The sequence below is a fragment of the Nothobranchius furzeri genome, chromosome 8 (genome assembly GCF_043380555.1).
Source record: "Nothobranchius furzeri strain GRZ-AD chromosome 8, NfurGRZ-RIMD1, whole genome shotgun sequence".
NCBI classification, from domain to species: domain Eukaryota; kingdom Metazoa; phylum Chordata; class Actinopteri; order Cyprinodontiformes; family Nothobranchiidae; genus Nothobranchius; species Nothobranchius furzeri.
The window spans coordinates 71,615,484-71,636,276 of NC_091748.1; the positions used below are offsets into that span (position 1 = coordinate 71,615,484).

Below are 20,793 nucleotides of genomic sequence, written 5' to 3' on the forward strand. Positions count from 1 at the left end.
TGACTAACGATGTATTCTGCCATGCCATGTGTGGTTGCTGATATCATAATGAAGATCTCAGGCTGTAGCCTCACATCGCCCACTGGATCCACGGAGACCACGGCTTTGCTCTAAGATGCAGACGACTGAAACACTTTCTTCTTAGAGGATATTAGATAAGCAGTACTTCTGTCAATAATCTATGTTTAAGTGAGATTTTGTGTCAGTTAGGTCAAATGCACATAAAAAACTATATTTTGATAATTAACATAATCAAACACTGCTTTAACTGATCAGGTATACTGCACACAATACTGTCAATGAATGACTCAGACCTAATGGTGCACTGTTGAACATCACCATCCTCTCTGTCTGTGGTGTACAATGTCCCCTGCTGGTGTCTTCCAGTACTGCAATGTGGATCTATCCAGTATTTTACCACTTTGAGTGAATTGTTAGCCCTGGCCATGATATAAATTAACGTTAGAAATTCAACCCATGTTAGACTGAGAGTTGTGCTTCTTTGTGTAGTTTTTATGCAAGTAGATGGTGTCAAAAGAAGTGAGGAAGAGACAAACAGCAGGTGCTACTGCATCCAAACTATCTTATATGTGCAGTAATTGATGTTCATTATTGAATTTGGATGATAAAATAAAGATGGAGCTGACCAGATAGGAGATGGGTGAAACTCTTGAGTTTAGCTTTCATAATCCAGTTTTTGTTCTTACTCTCACATAGGGAGCTGCCTCTGACCCCTATCATGGGCTCCTTACTGCCCAAAAATATGAATGAGAGGCAATGGAGTGATAAAAGTTAGTTTGTGATCCTGAATTTTAAAGAGAAATGTTGACGCCAAGACAGCTCTTATCTTCCACAGGTGGTAAAAATTACTTTAGGTTTTTAGTGACTTGAATTGTTCGTCTCACTAAAATGACGTCATCGGACCAGAAGAAGAGAAGAAAAATGGCTGTGAGTTTAGCGGATTTCTCATCCTTCCTGCAGGATGACAGAGGGAGCATTCAACATGGAGAAAACCACTATAAATTTGGCCATGTGGTCAGTAGCAGCTACGTTGGGGAGAGGAGGTTCTGTCGTGGCGTCATAGCAATGCTGGATTTGTAGTTGTTTTAATTACGAACTTTTACAAACTAATACATCTCAAATGATGTGACAGACAGTCAAAACTCACATTAAAAACAGCTTTCTTCTTTGGTTCAAGGTAAGAATTGGGGCTGGCTAATAAATCAAAAATGTATTGTTATCAAAATTTCTGACTGTTATTAGAAACATTTTTCCCATGTCAATAAATCTGATAATAAAAAAATAAAAAGATGTTTATATGTTGAGCCTTTAGGAAGCTCTACCACCTTAAAGCTTCTTTCCGGAGTATTTCTCCTATCCGATGGCACCATCTAGTGGCTGACAAGCATATCACACAAAAACTGTTGCTCTGTTTTTTTAAGATGGCGACTTCACGTTTCTGTTTATAAATGTGCTTCTGTAGCTGGGTTAGGGTTAGGGTTAGTATTATTCTCATGTCATGTTGTGTTCTCTTATATTTATATTTTAAAGACTTACTTGTCCGTGAAAAGTTCATCAACTCTGCATCAGCCGAGGTATTCCTTAAATTTGAAGCACGTAAGCGTTAGTTTAACGCCATTGGTTAGTTCTAGTCAGAGCTCAGTTTCTTATTGCACGGAGCTCTGCGGGGCAGGGGTCATGCTTAGCCAAAAAAAAAGCATTGTTTACATTTTATCACAGTACATGATAAGATAATCACTTTTACAGATTTCTGACAAATCATACATAATTTCTGAAAGGGGAAAACTCCGGAAAGCTGCTTTAAGTCACGTAAACATGTGACTCAATGTAATACATGTGACAGCCCCATCTAGTGGACAACTTTTGCTTCTACGCATACCTGTTGTTGTTATCCATTTATTGTTATCGAGGTGAAATCCTCAATATATCGCGATATTGATTTTAGGCCATATCGCCCAGCCCTATTAAGGACTCATTTCTACTGATAAGTTTATTTTACAACATTATTTACTGTTATAACATGTTCTGGGCCCAGAATCAGCTGCTTGATTTGTCAGGTATTTTACACCGTCCCAGCCTCGCATTGCTGAGCGGACTTTTTAGAGCAAAGGTGCCCGCTATTGGCCGGTAGATGTAAACATAAACTCTGTGTTGTACCCTACAAAAATAAAATTAGATTTTTTTTTAAATATAGCTTTTAAAGGAAAATCTGTACATTCATTCTGCACACCTCTAAATGCCCCATGGAGGAATTATTTATTTTAAATTGCTTTTTATTACCGTGTTCCATATTCCACCTTTAAGGCTATAGCTCCATGGCTCTGGAACGCTCTTCTTCTCTCGCTCTCTCTTCATTGTGTTCATTTTTTGTGTATTTAAAGAACTTTAAAAAACTTAACTTTTTAAACATGATGTTACATATTTTTGTTTGCTTGTCTTATTCTCGTGTATGTTTATGTATTTTATTCTGATTAATGTGAAGCACCTTGTGATTTTAATCTGTGAATGGTGCTATAGAAAAAAATTACTTAATTGTTTATCATTTAATCTGAAGTACAGCATAAGTGGGATTCAGGGTGTAAGGCAAAGTGGATTAGAAAATAGCCTTTGTAGCCTCGTTCACTTCCACTTTCTTTGTACTCAGGGGAGCCATAAGCCGGCTGAAGAGGAGGAGACATAGGCTCCCTGTGGGGATTTATTGACACATTTATAAATATAGGTATACATTTAAAGAGAATGAGGGAGATACATAGTTTGGGGGTAGTCATTTGCTTTGGAGAGGAAGTGGACATAAATAAATGTGTGTTTCTGTCCATCCCTTTTCAGATGCGTGTTTGAATTCTTGTTGCATAAATTCTTTATTTATTTTTGAGTAATTATTTGCATGGTTATTATTGTTTGATTGCCTAAGACAAGGATGTGCCTTTTCTTATTGACACATTTATAAATATAGGTATAAATTTAAAGAGAATGAGGGAGATACATAGTTTGGGGGTAGTCATTTGCTTTGGAGAGGAAGTGGACATAAATAAATGTGTGTTTCTGTCCATCCCTTTTCAGATGCGTGTTTGAATTCTTGTTGCATAAATTCTTTATTTATTTTTGAGTAATTATTTGCATGGTTATTATTGTTTGATTGCCTAAGACAAGGATGTGCCTTTTCTGATGACTACTCTCCACCATCTCCAGCCCATTTTGCCTCCCCTCCATCCTACCCCACCCTCGCTCATTGTATCAGTCCTGCTTCATTTAGCGCTGTGATGCTAACAGCCTATTCTCCCTACTCATCCTCCCCTGACTGAGCGCCTTGCCTGCAGCACTAGCAGCACTTTACACAGGGAACACACACACACACGCACGCACGCACGCACGCACGCACACACACACACACACACACTTCTTGTCGCTAAGTCACTGAGAGTACCCTTTCTGTATCTCTGAGTGCTTACATGGATGCAGCTTTTCTCCTCTTGTGCATCCTTCTCTCTTCTCCATTAAACTTGCTTTGGACTGGACAAGCTCATGGCATCAATTAGTAGACATTATAAAATCATGGATCTTTCAGCAGTAATCACACAGTTTTGTTCACCTCTACAGCTTGACGAAGTGAACCAGAGGCAGGTCATGTTCTGTCCTAAAGCGCAGCTACAGGTAGCCAGAAGCTAAATGATGTAAGATTTTTTTTTCTGCTGGTTCTGCAAATATCTAAATAAATGTAAATTATGGCTGCAAGGCACTGACTGCTTATATCATTAGCAGTTTTTATGTTCCTGTGATTCGGTTTATAAATCGAAAATCCTGCTGGAAACAATTTTTTAGGCTTTTATATTTGATTGTATGTTTTATATCTTTCCATGTCTTGATGCTGTCTTTTGTGTCCTTTTGCAGAAATTGGTTTTACTTTTGGCTCTAAAAAATAGAATGCATTTTCCATACTTACTAATATACAATAAGATTCCTGTCTCCAGCGGCGCCGCGCAGCTGTCAGATCGTGGCGTGAGCCAAAGCCACTCCCCACTCCAAAATGCATGCACATTATTGCCAAATTAATAAAAGAAGTATAAATTCAGATAGTCCAGGTTGTCCTGAAAAAAAAAACGATACCCCATAAGGCAATATTTATTGTTTTTATTAGAAAATACAAAAGAAAAACCAAAATGAGTCAAAAACGGTGATTTACACCCTGGACCCCAGAGGGCTAATAATTAAAAAAATAATGTTATTTTCTGTATTTATTCATAATTTTTATAAATGTACAGTCTAGATTACCATTCTAAATTATAAAAAAACATTCGTCATAACTGTTTGTTGGTTTCACAGTAAAATAAGCAACTTTTTTCCAATTCGGATTTTATGTTTTTGAGTGATTTAAGGTCTAATATGCAATCCCTTTATGTCCAAATAAAAAAATAAGTATAAATTCATAAAGTCCAGGTTGTGCTGAAAAGATTGATACCACATAAGGTAGTGGTTATGGTTTTTATTTTGGAAATACAAAGGAAAACTCTAAATTAGTCAAAAACGGCAAATTACACCCTGGACCCCAGAGGGTTAAAATCTATTCTGACTTTAACAGGCAGCCAATGTAGGGAAGCTAACACAGGAGAGATCTGATCTCTCTTTTTAATTCTCATCAGAACTCTAGCTGCAGCGTTTTGGAGAAGCTGAAGACTTTTAACTACATTCTGTGGACTTCAAATTCAATTCGATTAAATTAAAAAATACTGCTTCAAGACACGCCTGTAATCTACCTAACCGATTAGGTTAATCAGTGTTAATGATAAATGCGGGATAAATATAACTGAGTATCGTCAGCATAACAGTGGAAGTTTATCCCATGTTGTCTAACGATTTTACCAATTTGAAGTATATATATATATATATATTAAAAATAATTTGTCCAAGCACTGAACCCTGTGGTACTCCACAAGTAACTGTAGAGTATGAAGATTTGTCATGTACATTTACAAAATGAAATCTATCAGACAGGTAGGATTTAAACCAGCCTAGCGCTGTTCCTTTGATCCCTACATGTTCAAGTCTTTCTACAAGAACATTGTGATCAACTGTGTCAAAGGCAGCACTGAGATCTAACAAGACTAGAACAGACACAGGATTCTTATCTGAGGCCATGAGAATATCATTTGTATTCTCAAATAAAATCACATTAATAATGTGATTTTATTTCGTTACAATTTTACAGTTTGTATTGACACCTGCCCACATGTGAGACAGGTCTTGTGTTAGCGGACTGTATAAGGTCCCTGTTTACTAAAATATATCAGATCTACACTGTGTGTGTGTGTGTGTGTGTGTGTGTGTGTGTGTGTGTGTGTGTGTGTGTGTGTGTGTGTGTGTGTGTGTGATTCTGTTAAACCCCTGATAAACAGTACTAGCAAGCCAATACACACACAGCAAGCTCCCTCAAGGAAGTAGGCCAATGCATAAAGACACAGAAACACACACACACACACACACACACACACTCACACACACACACACACACACACACACACACACACACACACACGCTGTGCTGCAGCTGAGCTGGCCTTCCTTAGCTTTAGAGAAAGGTTGATGGAAGAGACTGTCCTCCACCAATCAGAGTCATTTCACTGTTACACACACACAATCTCTTTCTGAGCGTTGTATCACTGTCCCTAGTTGCCTATCGATTAGTCATGCCTGGGTGCTGTCATGTGCAGGAGTCCAGGGAAGCCCCTAATTGGCCAGTACGGGAACGAAAGAGCCAGGGAGAGGCAGAGAGGGGCAGACACTGTCAGAGGGAGGCAGCAAGATGAGCGAGGATGAGAGATAAACCAGTGCATGGAGATGCAACTTGATCATTCATCACCAAACAACAAGACTAAACAAGATGAAAGAGGCGAGAAAAGGAGTTTATTTTTTCCTTTGTTTTCTTCTGCTGGACGGAGAGAAGGAACACAAATCATCAAAAATGAGAATCTGTTCTAACATTGGTTATTGTTCTTCAGTGTCTACTTTTTGGAATATATGAACTGTAACATAAAAAGGACCAAAACTGGTAAGGTAAGGTAGGTGGATGGTATGAGGAACTGGAAACCACAGTGGACAAACTGCTTGTGAAGGAGGATGCTTTTCTTTTCAGCGTTAACTGACACTTGAATCCATTTGGAAGAAGAAACACAATCCATGTCTGCACAGGAGGAGTTGTTTCGTAACTTTTAGATGCCCTTTGGAGCTTTAGAAGACAAAAACTGATGTTCAACACTGAAAAACCAAACTGGACTGGTTCAGAGTGGTTTTCGTTGGCATCTTTAAACATCTACCTTTGTGACACATGGAAGTACATAGATCCACATCAAGAGGATCTCTTTAGAACATATATATAAATCTGTGTCACAATGACCACTTATTTTCACAATCATGAGTTCTGCTGCAGCCCTAAAAAACCCAGCAACTCTAAAGGAAAGGGCAAAGGGAAATGCAAGTCTGGTAAGAGCCACTCTCACTCAAAGCAGAACCAGAATTTGTTGAAGACACCGAATCACCAACAGCAGCCGTCGCCGCTGCACTCACCAAAGCATGCATCAAAGAACAGCTGTCATTCTCCAAAACACCTGCTTCCCTCTCCGTCTCCCAGCTACTACCACATAGCTCCACCATCTCCATGCCATCAGCGGATTCCACCATCCTCAGTCTGCCAGCTGGTGCAACAATCACCAAATCACCTGCTACACTCACCAAGCCACAATCAGCTCCACTTATCGCCGAGCCATCATCAGCTGCAGCATCACACTCAAAACCACCAACTTTACCATTCACCAGCTTCACCCAGTCTCGTTCTTACTTCACCTTCAGCTCATCAAGTCTACCACCACCATCAGCAGCAGCTCCTTTCGCCCAGCCACCACTCTCTGTTTCAGCAGTGCCATCAGCACCAGAACTACCCTCCTCCACTTCCTCATGCCTCCCAGTCGTTGTCCATCCATCCTTTCCACTCACCCCAACTCCCTTTGTGTTCAGGGCTGGGAGGTTATGGCTGGAGCACACTGCCGACCAGCCTGGTCACCAGTAGCTCAAGAAGCAAGTTCTCCAACCTCAGAGACAGCGTGAAAAAGAGTCCAACAAAGAGCAAAGGCAAATTAGGCTGCAAGCCATGGCCCAATGACACGTTTATTTGGAGCACACATTCTGCAGAAGAACCTCTTGGACACAACGTTCCACAAATACACACTCATGCGCAGGTATGTTTGACATGGGTGTATAGCAACAACTCACTTTAACTCTAAGGAGGCCATTTACATTTTTTTTCCAACCTTTACTTTACCAGGTAAAATATTTGAGAACATGTTCTCGTTTACAGACACCATTTAATTTCGTGAATGATGTGAAGTTCGTTTAAAAACCTGTCGTAATTATTACCTTCTAGTGGAAACACAACTTAATTTTAGTCCCAATCATAAAACTAAGGCAGTAAAAGTGAGGGTATTTGTCAACAAGTGTTTACACTAAACAGCTTCCCGCTGGGTGAAAGTGAAATTATCACAGTTATAAACAACCCTGCAGCAGCCTGCTATAGCTAGCGCTAACAACGAGCTAACACTAACATGAGCAAGAACTTACCAAATAAGCCACTATGTAAAAAGATCCACCTTTGGACAAAAAAAATTATTACTTACAAAGCCAGGTCACCATAAGTCCACAATTTCAGCCTCATGTAGCTTCTTCAGATAAGTGAAGGCTGTTCACTCTAGTTTTAGCGCTTTGCTTCACCTCATAAGAAATAACTGTCTGACTTTCAATTTCAGTCTTCACCATGATGCCAACAAAAAAGCAAACTTCTTTTTTCTTCTTGTGTTTTTTAGTGACGGTTGGTAAACTGAAAATCTAACTGGTAGTTTGTTGTTAGCTACCGGCATGGACAATAGCTAACAGCCATTAAGTAGGTAAAGAGCGCCTCCTGGGACACCTACCTACCCCACAAAAAGTGTAAGTGCTGATTCTGGTCAGCAGGGGGCTGGAGAGTGCTGTCCCATGTGATGTTGGTGAAGTTTCTACCTAAACAATCACCGAACCCCATTTTTTAAGGAATTTGTTTAAAGTGTTGCTTTAAAAAAGGCATTTTGCAAAGGAAATGATTAACTTCGGATAGTTGCTTCTAACACCACATAGATTATTTATGTTGTTTGTAAGATACATGAAAAATAGCAGACAACCTTTTAAAGTGATTTGTGAAAAGCATGCCTGACAAGCCACCCTATGTATTTTTTCGCCATAAAAATTCCAGAAATAGCAAAAACAAAGTGGAAGAGCTTAACACTTATTTAAAAATAGCAATTTCAAATCATGGGGCATCACAGTGAGAAGAGTCACTTTAATTTCTAGGATATTCACATGTAGCTGTGATTTAAAACAGCCTGCGGAGGGCAATAATCAAACATAGCACGTGTCTGTTACTGATGGTTGGGTAGTAAGAGCGCTGTGGGTCCTGATAGTTTGATTAGCGTGATTAGCCGACCCATTCGGATTTGATTAGAGGCACACTCCATCTGATTAACTCATTAGTCAAATAGAGTCCCATTGCAAATGAAGAAAGACAGACCAGGCTTGTTGTTTGGAGTGTAAATGTGTGTGTGTGTGTGTGTGTGTGTGTGTGTGTGTGTGTGCGTGCGTGCGTGCGTGTGTGTGTGTGATTTTTTTACCAACAAAAGTAAAAAATAAGCATTGAGCACCACGATGTGGCTGTCTGTTTCTCTGTACTGGTTTATTTTTGCCACACCAACAGCTAACACGTAACCTCTGTGGTTGTTTTATAAACCTTGATTTCTTTTTATTATGTCAGAGTTTTGAAAATGTAAATATTTGCAGAAAACTATGCAGTAATTTAAAAGAAGTTTCCAGAAGTCACACACACACACACACACACACACACACACACACACACACACACACACACACACACACACACACACACACACACACACACACACACACACACACACACACACACAACGCAGGCCAAACACATCTCCTCTACAGAGAGCCTCAGTCTCCTCCCTTTCCAGTCGGCTCATGGCTCAGCAAATGAGGCTAAACGAGCTATTTCCTAATCCACTTTGCCTTAAGCCGGGCGTACACTGTGCGACTTTTTCACTTTTTTGAGCCGATTTTCCAGTCGTGCGAGAATCCACGACATCGGGGCGAGTTTTGCGCCGAGCGGTCGTGTAGTGTACAGGGGGTTACGAGAGGCGATTAACACCACGTGACCAGCTGCCGATCAGCAGTCGTGAGGTTGCACGGACTTCTGGAGTGTTTAATATTTTGCTCGTCCCTCGTGAGGGTATCGCACTGTTGAAGCGGCGCTGAGAGCAGCTGCGACCCAAAAAGTATCAGAACCGCTCATGGCGCATGCGCAATCCTGCATCAACACCGCTCCCCGCTATTTCCCTAATAACACACGTTGTTCGTTTTTATTTCTACACGTTTTTTTACTCACAAAGATTGTGAAGAAAGCGTGTTTGCCGTGTTCTTGTCAAATTAAACTGATCACAAAACACAGATTTACTTTCTTTATTTCGTTTTACTCATCCAACCCCCATAAATCCCTGTGTGTCCTCCTGCAGCACTCCCGAAGGACAACAGGCAAAACAAGACAAAAAAGTCTGACGTGTTGAGTAAAAACGGCTATTTTCAGCATATTTTTAGGGCCGACTTGTTGCTACCAGACGTACAGTGTGAGCAGTCAGGTCGCATCCGAGAACTGGGTGGTGCAGTGTGAGCGCATGACTCGTGAGATCTGCTCTGCGAGAAAGTCGTACAGTTTGAGCTGAAGCTGAACGCTGCGAGTGAAAAAGTCGCACAGTGTATGCCTGGCTGTACGCCCCGGAACACACATATGTTAAATAGTGATGAATTGGGTTTCGACCACACCAGTCACGTATTTTGAGATTTATCAGCTTGTAAAAGTTCGTAATTAGCGTGACTACAAAGCAGACATCGGTACGTCGCATTTGTGACATCACCACAGAATCTCCTCTCCCCTAGCGTAGCTGCTACTTACCACATGGCCAGTTTTATGGTGGCTCTTTCCTCCTGAAGGAAGGATTAGAATCTTGCTAGACTTGCAGCCATTTCCCTCAGCTTTTCTCCGTGTCTAGTTCGATGATGTCACTTTGGTGATGCGCATTTGTAAACCTGGACACATTTTCACACAAAACCTTAAGAAACTTTTGCTCCCGTTCGAAAATAAGTGCTTTCTTAGCATCAGAATGTGTCTTTAAAATTAATGGACATGTAACCCAGAAGCTAGAACCTTAATGAGGTATTAACTAATTGGCTTACTAATATGATCCATCCTCAATTTAGATAAAATATAAAATATAAATTAAGGAAATTAACAATACTAATTAATAGATATCTAATTAACTAATAGATAATTTCATAATGAATTATTGGAAGGGTGAATAACTAAAATAACGAGTTTAATATTAAACATCGGTTAAAACAAGAATCTTGAACATCCCTAACAGAAACAGAAGAGGAAAGCTGTATACTATTGGTCCAGGTGGGAATCTGAAATTTCATTGGCTGAGAGAAATAAGTCCCGCCTCCGCGAAATAAAACCGTGCGACGCAGCTGAGCGAGAGGAGAGACAAACAGCTGTGCAGCACGCAGATACAGAAAGCAAAGACTGAGCGGTTAGAGAGAGAGAGAGAGAGAAAAAAAAACAACGGTCGAGGCCGTGAAGAACCCTGATTTGGGCAAGTGGTGCTCGCTGCAGAACCACAAAGGCGGAGCTGCACCAGAAGGTGGAGCTGCACCAGAGTCAGCCCCACCCATTCCAGAATCAGCCCCGCCCATTCTATCAGAGTCAGTCCAATTCCTTCCAGTTGTCAGACTTTATAGCATTCTGGAACCAAAGAGGGTGTTATAGCTAAAAAATGCAGGATTGGGGACGGAGTTGAGAAGTGAATTGAACAGTTTTTGTAAAGGTTCCATATAATTAAAAATCTAACTTTTGGAACTTTTAATCATGTTATATTGTCATTTCCTCATACGAAACACGCCAAAGCCATGTTTGGCCTCATTCATGCAGTTTCTTCCCATCTCAGCTTCAATTTGGTCTCCTCCCCCGAAGCGGGTCTGGTCTTGGTTCTCAAATCTGGATATTCTGTGAATTTTCTGACAAATTATTTCTGAAATGACTTCTACTGAGACACCGCCAGAAAAATCATACATCCCGTCTACAAAGACACACTGGATGGCACAATAACATGCAACGCCACACAAGTATTATAAGATGTGGTGGTGTAGTGGTTATGGTGTCAGGTTGACATGCAGTTTTGCGCAGGTTCGCCTCCCAGTAGTGTAAATATTCTATAACCCCTTTTCCTCATTTCTAGCTACACTTGCCAGTACTATGTTTACAACAATTTATTGGTATGCCGTTTAACATATAATGACTAATGTGTTTTTTTATTTATTCATTCGTTTATTTAGCCAGTGTGAGTCCATTTGTGAGCAGAGTTTCAACTAAAATGCTGTTTAGGAACGACCAAATTCAAAGAACTTGTAGAGACATAAATATTTTGCTGAAAATGAACATTACAACTAAAATATGAACAAATTAAATGTTTCAGCTGGCAAAATAGATTGTTGCCGACCCCACCGAGAACCGAACCAGCATCAGCTGAGGTGAAAGCTAAACTTAAGTCTAACAATCTTGCCACTGGACTACCAGAACTCACATAATAATGTCAAATGTTGTTGTACAGGACTTTTGTTGGAGCGGCTGTGGGCAGATATTCGCTAAAAGAAACCTTTTCATTTCGGGATATATTCAGACTTTGTCATGTAGCAAGTTATATTTATCTTGTTTAATTGGAGCACAGAACATAGCATTAACGACTGTAAACTAGTAACAGCCGTAATTCATGAGAGTCAGGTTAGTTTGCGATAAAGTTGAAAAACAAAAACGGAAGTCAGTGGGCTAGGCTGAGTTTGCGTGAATGGGCGGGGCTGACTCTGGTGCAGCTCCACCTTATGGTGCAGCTCCGCCTTTGTAGTTCTGCAGCGAGCACCCTCTCGATTTGGGTGCCGCATAGATAGAGGGAGAGGCGGACTTGACTCCTTCTAATAAGAGCTAGGAACTTGGAACCAACGCGGTGAGTAAAGAAAAAAGAAGAGAAAAAGCTAACGATGCAACTTAAAAAAAAAAAGGAAACTTAAATAGCTTATCAAATTAATTCCATTCTTATAGATTTGTGTGGAGACGACAGAGTGAACCAATCCTCTGTAGGAGGGAACCGTTGGAGCGCGTTGGTGAGTGAATGAGATTAAATTCAGTAAATTATTAAATTCAAAAAGCTAATTACAGCAACCGAGGTGACAGCAGTGGGCTGCTAGACGTTAGATCCCAGGAGTTAACATCTCAAACTACCAGTTAACGGTGGTAGGGCATATAGGAGTTAACGGCTCAAACCGCCAGTTAACGGCGGTAGGGCATATGGGATTCCCAGGAGTTAACGGCTCAAACCGCCAGTTAACGGCGGTAGGGCATATGGGATTCCCAGGAGTTAACGGCTCAAACCGCCAGTTAACGGCGGTAGGGCATATGGGATTCCCAGGAGTTAACGGCTCAAACCGCCAGTTAACGGCGGTACGGCATATAGGATTCCCAGGAGTTAACGGCTCAAACCGCCAGTTAATGGTGGTACGGCCTAGATGTACAAGGTCCTCAGGGGCGTTATAGCTAACGCCATAGAATTAGCAATGCGTCCCTTAACCAAACATTTAATAATAAAAAAAAATAGATAAATAAAAATAAATAAAAGCTAACTGATTAGGGAGGAATTATTTTACAAAGGTGGACCAAAGGACCAGAATTTATATTTTGTTGAATTTTGTTATAGAACATTTTATTTATTTATTTATTTATTTATTTATTTATTTATTTATTTATTGTGTTACAGATATACAAGGTGTCACAATGCTGTATAGAAACACAACTAAATGTATCCTTGTTGTCATGAATGTATTTCTTGTTGAATAGTGTAGAGTAATAGAATCTAACTGAGCCTATTGAGCTGAACAATTGTTGTCATATGTAATTATATTTCCAGAGCTACTGAGAATTATTTTAATAGACAATCAAATTGATGTTATGTTAGTTGAACTGTGAACCCAAACATGATTGGCTATGCCAATAGAGTGAAGCATTTGTTAAGTCTGTAAGACTTTATGCTGTGATGTGACGAGAAGGGTCGATGCCAACTCGCTAACAGTCCTGTTGTTTACAGGCTGGGTTTTTTTTTTTCCTTGGGTTTGATCCCGACTCCTATGATCACTCACTTGGAACGAGAACTGGATTTCTTCCTGACGAGGGAGATGGCGAGCCTTAACCACTGAACGAACCAGGACATCTCAAGTAACTGAAGAGCAGACTGCTCTCTTCTGTGAACAATCTCAACGGTGCGGTAGGAAAAAATCGCACCACCGGACTCTGACTTTCACCCCAAGCGTGGGGATTTGACTTGACGCCGGCTGACTTGTGACTCATATGATCAAATCTCATACCGACCATTTTACTATTGTCGATTGTTTTCATCTGTTTTTGTGTGCTATCTTTATGTTATATTTCCCATTATTATTAAAATTTAGTATATAAACCGTTTCATGCTATACCCGTGACTCCAGTCATTCTTAAACAACCTCCAATTCTCCCCGAACCTAATTATTGGCCCATTTGTTTATTTTTTCTTTTAATTATCTTATTGTATCCTGTAATCCGGTTACATAAAACTTGGCGAGCCAGCCAGGAGAATTGTAGAGTTGTTACCTTAGCTAACCATTGACTGACATCATAAGAGTGCCTGGAGGTCACAGTGGTTTGCCATTTTGGCATTATTGGTACTTTTGAGTGTTTTAAAATGGAAGTTGTGAAAACAGAAAAGGTCAAAGTTTCAAATGCTGTTTTAATCAGTGGGTTAACTGATACAGACCTTGATAACGAAGTCTTTGGGTTTATGGAAGGATTCGGACCAGTTAACAGGCGCATTAAGTTACCAAACTGTGATCAGATTATTGTGGAGTTTCAACATGAAGCCACTGTTAAGGAATTAAAGAAACAATGTTTACCCTATGACAAACCTTGTACTAGGAACCCAGATGTTTTCTTTCATATTCAAGACCTAGCCAGCGCGTACAGTCTAGAAACTAGCACATCTGCCACTGATGCCTATCTGTCAGAGCTCAGGGACATAGCTGCGCGTAGCAATCAATCATTTAAAGACCTTCTAATGGAGGAACTGGCAAAAATTGGGGAATCTTTAGGAAGGGATACCCATGCATCTGAACCAGTCACTGAACCAGAGCCAATGCTCCATAGTGACCAAGTTACATATTCCCTGCCTTTAACACCAGAAGTTAACTATATGAACAACTCAAAGGACAATTGTCCACCTACAGAGACTGGAAAACAAAACCCTTGCATTCCACCAAATCTTTTAAACACACCTGAGGTTCAGCGAGTTATTGTGGAACACATTGTTAAAAGCAGTGAGGTTATCCCTCCGCCTACTTCACAATACAGACTAAAACCGTTCTCAGGGCGAGTTCCACACCCTTCTTTTGAAACTGACTATGATACTTGGCGTAGTAGTGTAGTGTTATGCATAAATGATCCTTCACTCACCAAGTCCCAAATTGTACGAAGAATCGTGGAGAGTCTGTCAGCCCCAGCAGCGAGCATCGTTAAAGCTCTTAGTCCAAAATCCGACCCGGAAACGTACCTTGAACATCTCGATTCAGCTTACGCAGCTGTCGAAGACGGCGACGAGCTCTTTGCTCGCTTCTTAAACACAAACCAGGACAGTGGTGAAAAACCTTCCGATTACTTTCAGAGGTTATACACCTTGTTAAACCTAGTTATTCAGAGGAATGGAATTTCCTCCAGTGACGCCGACCAGCAGCTGCTCAAGCAGTTTTGCAGAGGCTGTTGGGACAGCTCGCTGATTTCAAACCTGCAACTCGAACAAAAGAAAGACAACCCGCCTCATTTTACAGCACTTCTCCTCAAACTGCGCACTGAAGAAGACAAACAGGCTACTAAAGCAGCACGCATGAAACAACACTTAGGGGCACAACGAACTAGAGTGTATTCAAATGTGCAAACAACATGCTCTCAGAGTAAAAACACTTGTGAACTGGAAATAGATGATAACTGTGATGACTTACGCAAACAAATCGCTGAGCTCAGGAGCCAAATTGCACAGCTTAAGGTTAACAACACAGATAAAAAGGCAAAGAAAACTCAAAAAGAGTCAAAACCCCGTGTGGGGACTAAAATTCCAGATGAGCCCAAACAGATTCAGCAGATAACAGCAGTGGTGCCCAGACCAAAGCCTGGATACTGTTTTAAGTGCGGAGAAGATGGGCACATAGCTTCTAGCTGTAGCAACGAGCCAAATCCAGCACTAGTTGCAACTAAAAGACTTGCTCTTAGACAGAAGCAGCGCGAGTGGGAGATGTCAAAGCCAATTGCTCAGTCTCCTCCTTTAAACCGGTAGAAGCTCCTATCGTGGGACAGATAGGTGCTAAAGTAGAACCAAGTCCCTCTAAGGAAAGGACAGAGAGACTTTTTTGCAAGCCAGTTCATGCTCATTCAGTGCCAAAACTTCCCAAAAGATTAGTGGGTGGGCGATGCACAGCTACAGTCTCAGTTAACAGTGTTGAATGTAATTGTTTACTGGATTCAGGGTCCCAGGTAACCACCATTGCCAATTCTTTTTACCAAGAACACTTACCTGACCTCTCAATTAAACCCATCAGTAATCTGTTAGAAGTCGAGGGCGCAAACGGTCAAGCAGTTCCTTATTTAGGATACATAGAGATAAGTGTCACATTTCCAAAAGAGCTCGATCAGTCTGGACTTGAGTTACCTACCCTTGCGTTAGTGGTTCCGGATATAAGCTCAAACTCTGATACACCACTACTCATTGGCACAAACACACTCGATCCTTTGTATGAGCAATTGTCTGCCAATAACTTACCTGATTCCAAGGCACTCTCTTATGGGTACCAACACGTGCTAAAAGCCTTAGCAGTCAGAAAAAAACAAAGCAAAGATGGACGAGTTGGTGTGGTGAAGCTTCGAGGGAGAACCCAAGAAGTTCTCCCTGCAAATAAAAAACTGTTACTAGAAGGGTTTATGCAACCCAGCCAAAACAAGCATGAGCCTTATGCACTCATTGAACAACCCACCAATGGTTCTCTACCAGGGGGTATAATTGTAGACTGTTGCCTCATTTCCTTACCTTCACATGGTCCATACAAAGTACCTGTTGTACTAAGAAACGAAACTAACCATGACATCACATTACCCACAAACTGTGTGATCGCTGAGTTAGTTAAAGCCGATCGTGTTATGCCATATCCAGAACCTGACAAAAGTGATCAGAAAGTACTTGCGGCGTGTAGTTCGCAGCAACAGACTTCACCTTCAAACCCTCCTCTCAGTTTTGACTTCGGTACTTCGCCCTTGTCCGAAGAATGGAAAGGGAGGATCACCAACAAACTTAACACTTACTCCGATGTGTTTTCGCACCACGATCTTGATTTTGGTCATACACAACAGATAAGACATCACATCAACTTAAAAGACGAGACCCCATTCAAACAGAAATCTCGGCCGATCCATCCACATGATTATGAAGCCGTGAGAAAACATTTGGAAGCCCTCTTGGAAACCGGTATAATAAGAGAGTCGGAGTCTCCATTTGCCTCACCAATAGTGGTAGTTCGGAAAAAGAATGGTGAGGTACGTCTATGTATAGACTATAGAAAGCTTAATCTGCAAACCATTCGCGACGCATATGCCCTGCCTAACTTGGAGGAGTCCTTTTCTGCTCTCGCTGGATCACAGTGGTTTTCTGTGATGGACCTCAAGTCAGGTTACTATCAAATAGAGATGTGTGAAAAGGATAAACCTAAAACTGCTTTTGTTTGCCCGTTTGGGTTTTATGAATTTAACCGTATGCCACAAGGAATAACAAATGCTCCAAGCACTTTCCAACGGGTTATGGAAAAGTGTATGAAGGACATTAATCTGAAGGAAGTGTTAGTTTTCCTAGACGACTTGATCGTCTTTTCCAACTCCTTGGAAGAACACGAAACCAGACTTTCTCACGTTCTTGAACGGCTTAGAGAATACGGACTCAAGCTATCACCAGATAAGTGTCGTTTTTTCCAGACATCTGTGCGTTATCTTGGACATATAGTATCTCGAGATGGCATAAAAACCGATCCAGATAAGGTGGAAGCACTCAAAACATGGCCGAAGCCTCAGACTTTGAAGGAACTCCAATCTTTCTTAGGATTCACCGGTTATTACCGACGCTTCGTTAAAGATTACTCAAATATTGTCAAGCCACTAACATCTCTCACGGCTGGTTATCCACCCAAACGGAAAAACTTTAAAACACCACCATGTAGATCAAAGTACTTGAACCCCAAAGAACCCTTTGGGAATCGTTGGAGCCAAGACTGTGAGAAGTCCTTTCAAACTATTATTGAAAAACTTACCACTTCGCCAGTTCTTGGCTACGCTGACGCAAAACTCCCATATCTAGTACACACAGATGCTAGTACGACCGGACTCGGTGCAGCGCTATACCAAGTGCAAAACGGTGTCACACAGGTAATCGCTTATGCAAGTCGCGGTTTAAGCTCTAGTGAAACTAGGTACCCTGCGCACAAGTTGGAGTTTCTAGCCTTAAAGTGGGCCATAACAGATAAGTTTCATGACTATTTGTATGGGAACACATTCACTGTCATTACTGATAATAATCCGTTAACTTACCTCTTAACAACGGCAAAACTCGATGCAACGAGCTATCGTTGGCTAGCTGCGTTGTCCACCTATAATTTTGACATCAGATACCGTGCAGGTACACAGAACGTTGACGCGGATGGCCTGTCTAGGAGGCTGCATGATAAACCTGAAGACAACTCAAAATTCACTGAGGAATGCCAACGACTAGATGAGTTCCGATCTCATCTTTTATCCTCTGTCAAAGAAGTCGAGCTTCAACTTCAAGCCGAAGCAGTGAAGGCAACATGCCAAAAGCACATGGTCTTGGATGAGGCTGATTCTCCTTGTGGTTTAGTTCAGTCACTTGCCATGTCTGCAGCGGCCATTCCAGACCTATTCCAGTTGGAAGACAATAGTGACAGTTTCTTTGCTGTGCCCAAGTATAACCATGCTGACCTTGTCTCCTTGCAGAGGAAAGATCCAACCATTGGCCGAGTCATTCAGCTGCTTATGACTGACAATAAACCGCCAACTGATACTATTGCAGAACCCCCGGTGGTTCTTAACCTTTTGAGAGAGTGGAAACGGTTTGAGTTTCAAAATGATTTACTGTACCGGAGACGCCAATTAGGACCAGAGACATCATTGCAGTTAGTCTTGCCTGATTCATTACGTTCAACAGTCATGCAAAGCCTACATGATGATATGGGGCATCTTGGGGTTGAACGTACGACAGATCTCATTCGGTCCCGTTTTTACTGGCCAAGAATGGCTAGTGATATCGAAATCAAAGTTAAAACTTGCGAAAGATGTATCCGTCGGAAGGCCCTCCCTGACAAAGCTGCTCCAATGGTGAGTATTACCACCACCAGACCTATGGAGTTAGTTTGCATGGATTTTCTCTCCATAGAACCAGACAGTAAGAACACTAAAGATGTCTTAGTGATTACAGACCATTTTACAAAGTATGCAGTGTCCATCCCAACCAAAGATCAGAAAGCCACCACCGTCGCGAAGAACCTGTGGGAACATTTTTTAGTCCACTACGGGTTTCCTGAGCGTCTTCATAGTGATCAGGGACGGGATTTCGAATCACGTACAATCAAGGAACTTTGTTCTTTACTTGGTATCCGTAAAGTCAGAACGAGCCCTTATCACCCTCGTGGCAACCCCGTTGAACGGTACAATCGTACATTACTCAGCATGTTGGGAACTTTACAAGCCACTGAGAAACATCACTGGCGCGATTTTGTAAAACCACTTACTCACTCGTACAATTGTACAAAAAATGACGTGACGGGATACTCTCCCTACGAGCTAATGTTCGGTAGGCAGCCTCGGTTGCCTATAGATATTGCCTTTGGGTTACCGCATTTGAACAAGCCCTCTATAACTCATTCTCAGTATGTTAAAGAACTGAAGAGTCATCTGGAACAGAGTTATGACATTGTCATAAAAAACTCTCAAAAAACAGCGAGGAAGAACAAAGAACGGTTCGACAGAAACATTCGTGAGTCCACACTAGGTGTGGGAGATCGTGTTTTAGTCCGAAATCTTCGCTTAAGAGAAAAGCATAAATTAGCAGACAAATGGGAGCAAACAGTGTATATAGTTCTCAAACAGATGGAAAACTTGCCAGTATACACTGTAAAACCAGAGAACGGAGAAGGACCCAACAGAACACTCCACAGAGATCTTTTACTGCCTTGTGGTTTTCTCTCTTCATTAGAAAATGAAACAGAACGCGTTACGAAACCTAGCAGACCTCATACAAGACAGAGTTCAGCCTTAGAACCTGACCCAGATGAGCCACTTGACGAAGAGGTAGATGAGTTTTATTACTCTGATCTTCCACAAGTGCTAAACCGACCATCCTATCAAATAGCGGTCACCTTGCCAAATAGGGAACTCATAGCAGATTCAAATAATATTCAACAACAAAACACACTATCCTTACACACAGGGGATCGCAAGGAACCAACCTTAGCTGGTAATGAAAATGCTGAATTGTCCTTACTTGACAAAGGCATCAACACCGAAACATTCTTACCTGACAGAATGAGTGAAACTGCGACATTCTTACCTGAAAGAGTGAAAGAAGCAGCAACATACTTACCTGAAAAAACGAAAAAAAACGAAGTATACTTACCTGACGTAGAAACGGGGGATGAAACTAACACAAACCTACCTCAATTGGATGGTGTCCTAAAGTCGCAGCAACGTGATGTAAGTTTTGAACCCATCATACACGATCAGACACATACATCTGAAAAGACCAAAGTCTTAGAGAATAGCTCATCAGCTCTGTCGGAAACAGAGAGCTCACTTCGTCCTGTCTCAGTTGAGAATCAAACCGAAACGGATGAGCATGATACTGTGCAACCAAAGATGTATGTCAGGAGATCTGAACGAAGTAGTCAGCCTCCTCAAAGACTAACTTACTCTCAATTGGGCAATCCACTAGTGACCGTAGTTAGGTCCCTTTTCCAAGGACTTAATAAAGCTTTTATTGACTCTCTTACTCAAGAAGTTGTGTACCCCGTAGAAACAATGCACAGGGACGTGCATGATATTTAATGGGGGAGGATGTAACCCAGAAGCTAGAACCTTAATGAGGTATTAACTAATTGGCTTACTAATATGATCCATCCTCAATTTAGATAAAATATAAAATATAAATTAAGGAAATTAACAATACTAATTAATAGATATCTAATTAACTAATAGATAATTTCATAATGAATTATTGGAAGGGTGAATAACTAAAATAACGAGTTTAATATTAAACATCGGTTAAAACAAGAATCTTGAACATCCCTAACAGAAACAGAAGAGGAAAGCTGTATACTATTGGTCCAGGTGGGAATCTGAAATTTCATTGGCTGAGAGAAATAAGTCCCGCCTCCGCGAAATAAAACCGTGCGACGCAGCTGAGCGAGAGGAGAGACAAACAGCTGTGCAGCACGCAGATACAGAAAGCA

The 20,793-nt window shown here is 41.2% G+C and overlaps 1 protein-coding gene across 10 annotated transcripts in view; it reads left to right on the forward strand.

The window, feature by feature from the left end:
- LOC107392960 (discs large homolog 1-like protein) overlaps nucleotides 1-20,793 on the forward strand; it is a 178,785-nt gene that overhangs the window by 84,123 nt on the left and 73,869 nt on the right. Inside the window, exon 1 of one of the 10 annotated variants that reach the window (XM_070554289.1) lies at nucleotides 5,535-7,247. The exons of the other annotated variants lie outside the window; for them this stretch is intronic. Coding sequence (XP_070410390.1) covers nucleotides 6,405-7,247 — 843 coding nt within the window. The 5' untranslated portion in view covers nucleotides 5,535-6,404. Of the gene's footprint in view, nucleotides 1-5,534; nucleotides 7,248-20,793 lie in introns of those variants that run through there. 10 annotated transcript variants of the gene reach the window in all.